This window comes from Ursus arctos, unplaced genomic scaffold (assembly GCF_023065955.2).
Source record: "Ursus arctos isolate Adak ecotype North America unplaced genomic scaffold, UrsArc2.0 scaffold_5, whole genome shotgun sequence".
In the NCBI taxonomy this organism is placed as follows: Eukaryota; Metazoa; Chordata; class Mammalia; order Carnivora; family Ursidae; genus Ursus; species Ursus arctos.
In genome coordinates, this window is record NW_026623067.1 from 61,191,626 (window position 1) to 61,205,194 (window position 13,569).

A 13,569-nucleotide genomic window follows, 5' to 3' on the forward strand; every position below is an offset into this window, starting at 1 on the left:
AAAAATGTAAGCAACCCAACATGTAGTTGAAAGTGAAAAACCAAACAAGGAAATGTACTGTTTGATTTATGAGCAAATGGAAAAGAAAATAATGTTTTATTGTTGCTTAGGAAAAGAAATACAAATCTAGGGAAAGGAAAAAAACAAAAGGAAGAAATTCAAGCTTGGGAAAATTTGATGAAAACAAATTTAGGAGTAGAGGGGGAAAAAAGAATTTACTAAAATAAACCTAAGCCACAACTATTTGTATAGAATACAAACAAGTGGAAAATTCCAGTTATTCTGGGGGCATGTACTTTGTTCTCCATTTTGAATAAAGGCAATGACAAAGGATCTAATAATAGTGTTTATTCCCAAAGCAATTTCCTGAATATTTCTTGTGATTAATGGAGTTTTAGATCAATTAGTTTAATTTACCTTAATTTTTGCCCTGTGCTGTACTGGAAATTAATGATCATGATAAGGATGTCTTTTTCCTTTAAAAAAAAGATGTAATTTGTCAAATCGTAAAGTATTTCAAATATTCATAAAGGTACATGGGTATAGCCGTACTACGTTCATCAAATATTAACAGTATACTTTTTCTATTTGAAGTTTTGTTTTTTGTTTTTTCAGAAACAACATTACCCTTAATTATCCTCCTGCCCTCCCCCCCCACCCCGAAATCCCCCACCCCTTAGAAGTAACCAGTACTTGGAAATTTATTATGCTAGGTGTCTGTGTACTTATTCTACATATGTGTGTGTCCATTCATAATTAGTTTGGGGTATTTTTAAGATTTATTTGAAAGGCATCAAGCTACAGGCACCATTAGGAAGTTTTTCTTTATTCAACATCATGTGTTGTCTTACGTAAGCGTCTATTCCCTAATGTAAGATCACAAAGATACACTGCTTTGTTTTCTTCAAGGAGTTTTAGCTCCCACGTTTAGCTCTATGGTCCGTTTTCAGTTACTGTTTGGATATGGTGTGAGATAGGGCTCCATTCTTCCACATGTGGATGTTGAGTTGTCGCAGCATCATTTGTTAAAAAGAATATTCTTTTCCTGTTGAATTGTCTTGGCATGTTTGTCAAAAATCAACTGACCATAACTGTGAAGGTTTATCTCTGGATTCTCACTTCTCTTCCATTGGTGTATATGTCTGCCCTATTTCTTGATTGCTGTGCTTCAAAGTGTGAGTCCCCTAAGTGATTGCATTAAGTCTATAAATTAATTTTGCAAGTATTACCCTGTTAGCAGTTTTGTCTCCCAATTTGTTAATACAGAGGTTTTTACCTTTCTTTGAATTTTCTTCTTTCAATAATGTTTTCTAGTGTTCAATGTCTGTCTTTGACACTTGGTTATTATTCCTAAACTACTTTTTTTTTTTTTTTTTGATTCTGTGGCAAATGGAATCATTTCCTTAATTTAGTTACTGGGTTATTCATTGCTAGTATATAGAAACACTATTTTTGTTTATTTATGTTGTATCTTGCAACCTTGCTGAGTTCCTTTATTAGCTCTTAGACTTTTTTGTGTATTCTTTAGAATTATCTATATATAAAGTCATGCCATTAATTCTTCCTTTCCAATTTGAATAAGTTTTATTTCATTTTACTAGCCTAGTTGTTTTGCTAGAAACTCCAAAACAATGATGTATTTAGTTTTTTAAGGGACTTCCATATGTCCTATCAAATGGGCTGTTAATGTTTTATACTCCTACAAGCAATATGAGAGTTCTGGTTACTCCAAATCCTTGGTAATAATTGGTGTTTCAGTCTTTTAATTTTAGCCATTTATCTTGTGAATTAAATTTGCATTCCTCCATAACTAATAATGTTGAGCACTTTATTGACTTATTGGCCATTCTTTTATCTTTTGTGAATGTTTAAGTCTCTTTATTTTTAATAGGATTGACTTTTAAAACATTACTGAATTGTGGTTCTTCATTTACTCTTTTCACAAGCCCTTTGTCAGATTTTGAGAATATTTTCTTCCAATCTGGTTCTTCTATAAATTTTCTTAACTTTGGCTTTTGAGCAAAATTTAATTTTGATGTAACCTAATTAATCCTTTCTTTGATGGTTATAGCTTGCTGTATTCTAAGAATCTTTACCTACTCCCAGGTTGAGAAGATAATTTCTTAGGGTTATTTTTTTTTTTCCTAGAAACTACTGTTTAACAATTTTAGATATATAATCAATCTCAAGTTCATTTTGGGATATGGAATGATAAGGAGCTAAAAGCTCATATTTTATCCTCCTATTGATGTCTAGTTCTAGCTTCACTTGTTGAAAAGACTATATAATCCTCCATTGCATTTGATGCCTTTGTTACTGATTCTTTGTTGCAACTTGTTTGGGCAATAATGTAACCAATTTTGAAATTAATATTCAACAGAAAGCTTTTAAAGATGTTTCTCTATTTGAATAGGAGATTCTACATACTTGAAGTAATTCAGCCTTACCAATTATGCTATTCAAACTATATTTTAATTTTTTGACTAATTTTTTTCAGTTTCTATGGCAATGGCTATGTTATCAGTATCTGCTAATACTTGATGATGAGTCTGGTGTTACTGTTTATTCTTGATTATTATATATTCCTGGTGACCATCCCTTTTATTATGAGGTGTCTTTTTAAACTTTTGCCTTACATTGTTGTATCTGTTGGTAAGTTGCCACACCAGCCTTTCTTGGTTCATTTTTTCTGGTATGTTTTTGCTATTCATTTTCAGTTTTGCTTTATAACTTCATATTAAATATGCCTACTATAAGCAGCACATAGCTTTTATTTTTCCAAAATCTATTTTTTTGTCTTCTAATAAGTGAATTCAGTCTGGTTACATCGAGTGTGAATACTGATAAAATTAGTCTTATATTTGCTATCTTAACATTTTTCTTTATATTTCTGCTTTATGTCAAATTGGCAGTTTTCAGAATTTTTTGTTTTAAACTTGGGTGGTGGTTCTTTTTCTTTTTGTTGGTTACCCTTAAGTAATATTTTAATATGCATGCTTGCCAGTCAAATTTTATAACAGATACTGTATTCTGTCCTACCAAATGTGATCTAGTCCTTGGTAGAATTTGAATTCCCATTAACAGCTCTACTATACTCCATTACTGAAAAACAGTTGTCCATACTTTTGGATTTATTGTTAGCCTGTATGCATAAGCTATGAAATAACAAAATGAATACTTGAACTCCTCACCCAGTGCAAGACCTGGAATCTTTCTAGAGCTACTGTGTACCCTGCCTGATTCGCATCACATGAGTTTGGCCCCAAATGACAGCAGATGCAAGTGGTCAACAGTCCCTCTCTGAGTGAGGGAAAGAATAATGTTTTTAAAAAGATCGCAAGCTCACCTTAGAACTAAGGATGCCATTCCTACTTGGTCGTGTTGAAATGTAGTTCTGTGGATCCATCCAAAAACATTGGACAGAGCACCTGTATGTTCAAGGCTCCGTAATAGGGGCCGCAACGGAAGAGAGGCTGCACAGCGCTCCCTGACCACCCCGACAGGTCTGCTCAGTCAGTTGCGGTATTTGTAACACTCCAACTGCAGGGACAGTGACACCTAGTTAAGTGTTTTTGTGCTTCTGCTACTGATACTGCAACTGTCATAGAAAAATCCTATGTCCTAGCGCCTTTGTATTTGATTTTTGTTTTCCCCTGACTTGACAAAAAATACCTGTTGTGAGTGCAGTGGCATGCTGAAAGTATTAGTCAGCTACATCAGCCAGGGTCCTTAGGGCTTGGAAGGTACGTGTTGATAAGAATACTTGAGGATAGGGTTGCTTTTGAGAGTGCATTTCTAAGTTCACTAGGGGGAACTTGCTCCCGTGTCAGGACATGGAACATGGGGCTCCGCTCACCCTCAGTGAGCTGGCAGGAGCAGCGTGAGAGGGGGAATGGGGAGGGTGTTGGAGAAAAGTACAGCATGGTATCATAGAGGACATCTCTCCTGGGTGAGTGGCTGTGCCTCACAGTAAAAGTCCTGTTTTCCAGTCTCGGCAAGAAAGTTAAAAGTAGGGGAAATGTTACGAGGCAATAGATTCATATTGACATTTCAAAATGAAGTGGACTTTTTTTCAATGCCTCGAGGATATTTACTTGTTGAGTGTGTAGAATTGACATGTTTCTGCTTAGAGTGCCGTCCTCCCCTCTCCTGCCACTCCAACTGGACTTTTCAACTGGATTTGCAAATGATACTCAGAACTGTGGCCTAAGCTTTTCCTACCAAGGCAGTACTTAGCTTTAAAATTTTACTCTTCCATGTTAGACGGATACAGATTGTCTGGAACTGTTATTAGAGCTCAGGTGGCCTCATGGGGGGCTATCCTTACATATCCCCATCCTGTCTCTCCTTAACTGTACCGCCAAGTCCTAGCTTCCAGCCAGCCCCGCCACCTACATGGAACTACAGAGGTGGTAGGAATTTTGGTCCCGTATTTGAGGGGGTAGAAACAAAACAAACAAAAACTAACGTGATTACGCAGCAGCCGGTGGAGTGAGGCTGCAGTTCATATACTGATAGTTGTGTGGCTGTAGGGGAGGCTCTTATCCACTCCAACCCTTTGTTTCCAGATTTACAAATGGGGATAATTCACACCTCCAAGAATTGTTAAAGGGTTATTGAATAAGATTCTGTGTTTAAAGTACTTTTGGTATAATGGCGGCGCTTAAATGCTCATCAAACTATAACTGCTATTAGCATCACTTTTCTAGGGACATTTAAAGAAAGTTTTCAAACCATTTGCTCCTACTGAACCCCCGCCCCCATTGACAATGGTTTAATGTGTGGGTACAACTACTATAATCTATACATGTGATCTATTCTAGAAGCTGTTTGTTAGCAAGATTTGCTTAAAGCCAAACCAAGTATCTTGAAAATCGATGCATAATAGCAGACATTGGGAATACACGGGGAAATGTGTCGAGGCCTTCTTACTGATAAAAAAATACTGATAATGAACGTTTATGTTCTTCAGGTTGAGAAGTTAGTTTTATCTTCATGTTTTTCATAAGTAGCCTTCACCAGAGAAAATAGTCACATTCCAATTTGACTATCCTAGACCGATTATTGCTCTCCTCAAAGATACTATTGTGGATTAAATTTGTCAAAGGAAGGGTTATGAGGGTTCCCCCAAAGCAAGAGAACATCCCCTGGAGCTATGGCAAGCTCACTGAAGCGGGGGCTGGGAGATGGGGGCCCAGCTCCGCTGATGCTTGGCTTTGGGAACGTGTTGTCCTCATCTGTGGAATGGGGGGTGATGGATCACCCCCAGAATCGCTTTGTCTCAGAGGAGTCCAGAGAGCCCTGGCCTCTGTTCTTGTCATTGCCACTGGGACACCCCCCACCCACACCCTAATTACCTGTGGTCTGTGTTACCCCTCTGCAGCTGCTCACACCAGACCACTGCACTGGATTCTCTTAGCCCTGCCCTGGATCAGCCCTTACTTCATCACTCTAGCTAGGATGGAGAGATGAATAAAACACCGCGGCTCTAATAATCTTTAGGTAGTACTCTCTCTGCAGGAAGAGAGGGGCCTTGGAGTTTGGGGTCTCTGGAGTTATATTTGAAAAGCAGTAGAGGTAGCCCTTGCTTTGTACAGTTTTAATATGTACAGATTTCGGAGTTAAGTCATGCCAGATCCCCACAACATGTTTTAGATGGCAATTACATTGGGGTTCTAACTGAGCAATTGCAGTAAATACGGATTCTGTGGCTTGCGCCTGAGTCCACATACCACGATGGTAGTGACCGATGTGTAGCCCCATCAGTAACCAATCACATCACCTTTTTCCAAGTCTTCATGACTGGTCTTTGCCCACCTGTTCTTCCGTTCAAGCACAGACAGCGAAGTGTGTAGCTGTTGCCGTCTGGTCTCCTACATGGCATTACACTCGAATAGATCATCAAAAGAGGGAAGGAAGTAGCCAACAGAGATGAAAGTGCATCAAAGAAATGCAAAGTAATAATGCCAGAGGGAAGTTGAGGTTGACTAAATGAGGTTAGAGGAGAGAGAGCTGGCCGTGAGGATGTGCATGCCGTCACGTGGAGGGATTCTCCATCTGCAGCCGGAGCAGCTCAGCTTGCAGTGATGGTCAAAATCAGCAAGTGCTTGCGGTGAAAAGAATGAAACATCACCGAGGAAGTAGAAAACTATATGTTAATGGAACTCAGGCGGATATTTCATGGCACTGAAAGTAGGGCGGACAAAATATTGGCTAGAACATTGGAGTTGACCCAGGCTTAGGGCTTTATAATACACCAAGCCATAGAAAAGATGCTTGCACTCTGTATCCTTAATTTCTCCAATTTGGAGAAGGCATACACTGTTGAAGCTACTCTTAGTTCTTTTTAAAAAGAAAATATTTTAGTTTTCAGAGTTTCTAATGCTTTAGTTTACAGCATCCTGAAAAAATGTTTTACTTGATTTCATACAGTTATAACCAACAGAAAGTTTTCATGTTTGGAAAAAATTTCTAAGGTCCTAGGACAGTCATTTTTGCCATTGTTTAAGATTGCCTTTTGTGGTGGTTTTTAGAGTCTGGCCCTACCACGTGAAGCAAGGATTGCCTGTACTTGTGTTCTGATCCTGGACAGGACCCAAGTAGACCCAGCTCTGTTCCAGAAGGAAGGTGTCGCCTCCTTGTCCCAGGCTTCACCCCAGATAAGATTTTCTCCTCTTTGGTTGTGTTTATGGCAGTGCAGTTAAGTTGATGTAACAAAATTGTTTCCTTCTGCCCGTTCCCCTGTACCTAGATTCTTGTCCAAGCGTCGTGTCCGTGACCTGGTGTGGTCACCACTCACTAGTGTATTTATTGTGTTTATCTTTACCCGACTGTCCGACCTGCTTGCTTCCTAGGGGCAGAAACTAGACTGTCCATGCCTATCAGCTTTTTACTCCCAGGTCTTATCTGATAGATCATCAGTACATACTCATTGAATGAATGGTCTGCGTATTAGAGCAAATAAAGAGAGTCCGTTACCTTTATTCTTCACAAATCAAATTGATTTATATGCTTTAAAACTGATTTTTTAAAGTATATTTTCTGAAATTTAGAGATTTGCCTCTGAATGGCCAATAAATATTTAAAAATGGCCATCTCTGACAGACGAAGTACTGCTATGTAGAAGGTTAAATACAGTGAGGGACTGTAGTGCTTAATAAGGTCTTCTTGGTTTTGTTCTTTGGTTACAAGTGAGAGCGGCCTTAGACTACCAAGTAAATAAATGAATTAAACATATTCGTGCAGTTTTTTTCCTTCTTAGATTTCAAGACGGAGTTGAGAAGCTGTGGCAGTGAGCCATCTCTGAGTACATTCGCAGTAGGAGCTGAAGGCTTTTTATTGTCTCTACTATTACCGAGCCACAGGTCTCATGAGGTTCCCAGCCTTTGTGTCTCTTTTGTTCAAATTCCAAATTTCTGTAAACAGAGTATCATCAGCCCAGCTGTGCTGGGAGATAAGGATGGAGAGTGAGAGCCTGGTTACATCCAAAAAAAAGGCAATTACTATAGTACTCTACTCCAAAATGTATATATTCTTATTCCTGTAGATTTTTCACTTTGGAGTTTAATTATTGAAAACTAGTTTTTTCTGATTTTTTTTTAAATAGACGGGAAGAATATTATTTTTAGAATTTTTACTTTAATTACAGGTAGTTAACATACAGTGTTAGATTAGTTTCAGGTGTATAGTATAGTAATTTAAAAGTTCCACACATCATCCTTAAATGGGAAGAATTTTAAAAACTACCCAAAGAAATCCTCTGAGTGCTTTTATAATATAAATAGTCCTGTTCTAAAATGTAGATTTTAATATTCAGGTACGGTGAGGCCAACAGATCAGGAAAGGACTATGATTAAAGAGTCTGTCACTCAGTGGAGGGCCCGTGCCTTGCCATGAAGGACCACACACACAGCACCAGGGTTGGTCAGGAGGCAGAGAGAGCAAGGGGAAAATAGGGGCAAGAGCCTCCCCCCGACTTCTGTGGGAAGGAATGGGTAAGGGAGGGTAAGCAGGCTTGGCTGGTATGAAGCATTGCAGGGCAATCTGGCATATAACCGTTGTCCCTAGTTGTTCAGTACTTAGCCCTGGAGTGATGAGGCCAGGTGGAGAGTGGTTCCATGCGTTGAAGCATGACCAAAAAATGTGGTAGGAGTGTGGGCTTTGGATTGGTTTGCCTTTGAAGGGTGCTTTCCTAGGCAAGTCTTCTGCTACCTCTACAAATTGACCAACGCTCAGAGGCACAGTCTCCGCAGGGTCAGAAGGCTCTAGATGTCAAAGCGTCAGCACTACGGGAAAATAACAAGACCTGATGAAGAGAGTTTGTCCCTTTGAGTCAGTTGTGTGAGCTCTCATGCGAAATCTACTTTAAGTTGCTGAAATGGCCTTGCCTTGATGTAACCCTCTGCGGTGAGCTAGACTTTCCCTCTCACCCTCCCCTCTGTCACACGGGCTTCTTTATAGTTCTTTGAATACCTCAGGCACACGTCCCACTGTAGGGGCCAATAGAACCATTCCTTCTGCTAAGAATACATGCCCTTCAGAGAGCAGCTTGGCTTCCTTTTTGTTTTCTTCCTTGTTTGCCTCTGATACTGTGTGAGTGAGGCCTACTGGCCTGAGTGCTGCAGTCGGTGCCCGGTCCGGCTGCTGCTCACCCTCCCTCCTGCTTGAAGGTGGCCCTTACTGCTTCGAACCTGCTGTACCGTTTGCTTGCTTGTTACACGTGCTGTTGGTCCTTCTACCTCTATAGTGTGAGGGGTCTTTATTCTGTTCATCAGTGTATTCTAAGCAATTAAAAACAGCGCCTGGAACATAACAGGTGCCTGGGAAGTTTTTGTTCAATAATGACCTTATTTTTCCAAAAGTAGTACAGTCTAGTGTGAAGATATGTAAGGTATATGAGATTAATCTGTAGCAACGTCCAACATGGGAATACAGTTGGGTTCTTACGGTACTAGTCAACTGAGGCCAAGTGGTATAAAGGAAATATAAAGCGGTGAGATTATTGTTTAGCAATCCCTCATTTAGCCAGACAGATGCCAGAGAAGAAATTGTCTCACCATTGCTGACTCTGAGGCTCTGTATACGGAGTTTTTCTTGTTGACACCATAGCTACCCCGAGTAGAGGGCTATTGACTTTACACGCAAACTAATTGATTCTACCTGACTTTTTATTGTAGCTCTCTTATCAATAGTTTGATTTGAAGGCTTTCTCTTCATTATCAAATCCACTAGGTGATGCCCTTCAGTTCTCTTGGAAGAGCCATTCCCACTTCTTCCTAGAAGTTAGCTGTGTGGTCAAAAACTCTTAGAAGCACTCCGGACTGAGGAGTGACGGACCAGGGTGAGCTCTTAATAAGTATGGCTGCCTTATGCGTTCTTAGGGTGTGATTTCAACCCATGTGCTAAGACGAAATTGGCAAAATTCTGTTGAAAAATACTCTATCCCTTCTGGAAATGTGGCATTTGGGAAACAGGAAATGACTTGAACAAATGTAAAACAAATGACATTTATGGTACATTCAGATATTTAATGATGTTGAGCTATGGGGGAGGTTTAGGAATGAAATGGTATTGTGGGGTTTGTTTGTTTTGTTTTTTATAGAAGATTGTATTTATTTATTTGTCAGAGAGAGGGCACAAGCACGGGGAGCAGCAGGCAGAGAGGGAGGGAGAGGCAGACTCCCTCCTGAGCAGGGAGCCCATCCCAGGGTCCCGAGATCATGACCTAAGCCAAAGGCAGAGGCTTAACTGACTGAGCCCCCCAGATCCTCCTAAACAGTCTTTAACTTCAATAGCTTTGTACGGTTGAAATGACGTGATATGCAGGCTTTGCCGCAAAGTAATGCCGGGGTCGAAAAGTGGGCAGGGATAGAAATGAAGCCAGATTGGCCCGGGATTGGTTATTGCTGAAGCTGGGTGATGGGTGCGTTAGGCTTATTAGATGGTTGTGTCTATTTTTCAGTATACTGCCAATTTTCAATTAATAAAATATTTTAAAAATATGCTGGTTGGACAGTTTGTCTTTCTGAATTTAAATGAAACACATTTTATATTTCATCATCAAGAATGATACTGGTTATTGGTTTAAAGGCTTTTCTTGCTGAGGAAGAAAAACCCTTCTGTTGCTAATTCTTTAAACCAGGAGTGGATGCTGGAAGAACATTCAACGTTTTATCCGTGTCTTGAGATAATTAGGTCTATCCATTGCACCTCTTATTTCTAATAGTAGTAAAACCCTTTTGTGTTTTGCAGGAAACTCCGCAGGTAGTTAACCTTTACCTCACCAGATAGTTACTGAGCAGCTAGTAAGTGCCGGCTTGGTGCTGAGCGCGGGAGGGGGGTCGGGGGGTAATCGGGAACTTAGCAGGCAGTTCCCTGTGGTCCTGAAGCTCAGTCGCGGTGGGAAAGAGACCATGATCAAGCAAACACATGAACCATTTCAGGTGGTGATAAGGCTGTCTGTGGCTTTCTGCCAGGGCATTGGGTGCTGGAGCCCAGGGGCTGGTGAGGGCGAGCAGGGTGAGGTCCGGCCACCTTCTTTCCAGTGGGACTGCACTTCTCAATGAGGCAAGAAGAGACACGTTTTCAGCAATTTAGCTCCATCAACTTCTTGTTGCATGGTCATTCTTTCCAGGTTCTCGCAGGGCTTGGGCATTAGAATTAGTTTTTGAAGTTGCTCTGAGTTCCTTCCATTTCCTGTGTCTTTACAGGGATTTAATTGCTAAGATCAGAGAGCTGGCCTCCAGGTACTGGGAGACCAATACCACCTGCACTGGAACCAAACATGCATAGGTGGGAACCCGTAGTCCAAGCTGTGTTAATTATCCTGTTAATAATTTCACTGCTTAATATATTTAACAACAAAGCCAATCGGGAACTGAAAAATGAGTAACAGCCCCCCCGGAATGACCGAGCACCTATTCCGTGCTCATGCAGGTGTCGCACCTGGCTAGGGTGGCACATCTGACCGTGGAGAAGCTGTACCACAAAGGGATGAAATACCTTGTTCAAAGACACACTGGGACCAGTTGCAGGAGCTGGGGTTTGAACCCAGTAGCTCTTCTCCAGATGCCGCATTTTAAACCAGTACTGTAGGCTTGTGTTTAATACAGCCTGTAAGGATGATGATTGCTTGTAAGATGCCTTTCTGTGTGTATTTCAGGTTTTGCTGATCTTTGCAAAGGAAGATAGTCAGAGTGATGGATTCTGGTGGGCCTGTGACAGAGCTGGTTATAGATGCAATATTGCTCGGACTCCAGAGTCAGCCCTTGAATGCTTTCTAGATAAACATCATGAAATTATCGTAATAGATCACAGACAGACTCGAAACTTTGATGCAGAAGCGGTGTGCAGGTACCTTCCCTCATGTCACATGCTCGTTAAACGTTCACTTCATAGCCTAAAATGACCGTCACTTAGAGATGTCTTTAGTTCCATCCCAAGCATTTCTAAGATGTGTGTTGCTGTGTCTGAGCGGTCCTGGCCGATTTCTGGGGTGGAAGCTATATAGCTCCTCCTGTGGACCCATCTCCCCTTTTCTGTTTTTCCACGTTGGAGTTCCAGTGAATTTAGAGGTGTGAGCTGGGTGCCTCTGAAAATGTCAAGGTGTTTTTTTCCCCCAAGTATTGGTCATCATTCACGGGTGTGCATACACACACACACACACACACACACACACACACACACATGAGACGTTTAAATTTACACAGTTTTTTATTACACAGATAGGGTTTGGATTTAAACCAGATATTTTAAACTTCATTATTCCGTCCCAAAATGAACATCGGCAATGTGTGAAGTATACGTTTCTCCCTGCCTGACCCAGATGGCTAGAGCCTACAGCCTGCGTGGAGCAAAAGCATCCACTTTGCAGCAACAGAGAATCTTCCAGGGATCCAAACTCCCCACTTGTTTACAGAAACGCTTGCACTCCGGGGGGAAACGCATGCCTGTTCATAAATAAATGCAGTCATGAGTTCGCTGTGGATGAACTGATCCATTTAGCAGAAGCGGAATGCTTTGAAGCTAGACAGCAAGAGGTCACTAATTAAATGCCAGACCAGCACAGACTTCAATTACATATGGAGCTGGAATTTTCTTGAATATTAGTAAGTGAAATGAAAGGTAAAGAAGTGGCTTCTTAGATCCTTTGGCACCCTGACAAGAAATGATCGGATTAAGAGACATTTCTCATCATAGGCATTGCCCTGTTATTCTTTGATCCTTCTCAATTTCTCAAAGAAGAATTTTTTCTTGCAGAACCTATTTTAAAATGTCTTACTGGCCTGAAATAATCTTACTGTTCATAGAAATATTTTCTTTTTAAAATATTATATATGTCAATAAATGTATCATAAAATATTTGGATGGTACTTTTAGTATTAAAAGAAATACTAAGAAATATTAGGTAAGAAATGCTAAGAAAAAATACCTTTTCTTTTTAAATGATCTATGGGATAGAATTCGGTCCTTTATAAATAGATCTACTTTTTCTTGGTCTTGACTTTTCTTAAAGGATTTTGTAGTAGAAACACCACAGTCCTTTGTGCATACACAGAATGATTTAAGACAAGATTCAGGTGTAGAAAGAAATTTTTTATTCAGTGAAGATGAAATTTAGCAGATAAGCTTTACAATCTTCCTTGTATGTAAGGAAACTTAGGTTTGTTGTTTTTTTTTTTTAACCTAATAAATGTACTTTTATCTTGGCTGCACAAAAAAACAGTGGGGGATCTGTGTAGGTCAGAAGTCAGGTTGTGTACAGGGGGGTGTGTTTACTGTTACTGGTTATGCTCAGAGCAGCCAGACTTCTGACTGCACGGCCGCCAGGACCTGTCCCCCTCCTGGCAGGTGTGCATCCCTTACTATCACCCATGGTCCAAGATCCCGGGATTTTTGAGCTAGACTGGACCTTAGCTGAACATGTCCTTGGACCTCAGCCCCACCCATTGCAGTCCCCTTTCTTCCTCTCAACCAGGAAGAGGTCCAGGTCTCCCTGACCATACCAGTTCCTTTGGGGAATAAGAAAGACAAGATAAGGAGCAGGAAGCAACCCCCAAACTGGAAGCCAGCTTCAAAAGAAGAGAGCATGGGCTCCAGCCCAATTACATTCATAACCGTGTTTGAGTCTCTGAGGCCCACCCCTGAGAACACAGTTGAGCAGCAGAGCCTGGACTTCTCAGTCAAGGTTGGAAGGGCTGTGCAAGGCCGAGAGGTGCTTAGTATCTCCCTAGAGAGGAGGGCACACCTCTGACTTGCTATGCGGGGAGTTTTTTTGTTTGCTTGTTTTTTGTTTTTGTTTTTAATTAGGTGGTAACTGGTATTTCTGCTGAGAATTCAGTAGGCTCTTAGGTAGAAAAGAAATGGTACCTTGGCCTTCCCAAGGCCTGTGCTCTGGGTGGCTGAGAAGGAAGTAGTCTGTGCTAGCCTTAAAAGGGGGTCTTGACTGACTCTTCCTGTCCCGCAGTCAGTTAAGGCCCTTAACTTAAGAAGTTTGTTCAAATACCATTTATCTCCCACGGGAACCTTTACTTCCCAGGAAGACAAGAGCTGGTCACTTTCTTGAGCCTT

The 13,569-nt window shown here is 40.8% G+C and overlaps 1 protein-coding gene across 5 annotated transcripts in view; it reads left to right on the forward strand.

Annotated features, from left to right (window-relative positions):
• The window catches only part of PDE8B (phosphodiesterase 8B), a 330,881-nt gene that overhangs the window by 210,135 nt on the left and 107,177 nt on the right, over window positions 1–13,569 (forward strand). For all 5 annotated transcript variants that reach the window (XM_044384105.3, XM_044384106.3, XM_044384108.3 and 2 more), the window contains one exon: window positions 11,162–11,352. In XM_044384105.3, coding sequence (XP_044240040.1) covers window positions 11,162–11,352 — 191 coding nt within the window. The remainder of the gene's footprint in view (window positions 1–11,161; window positions 11,353–13,569) is intronic.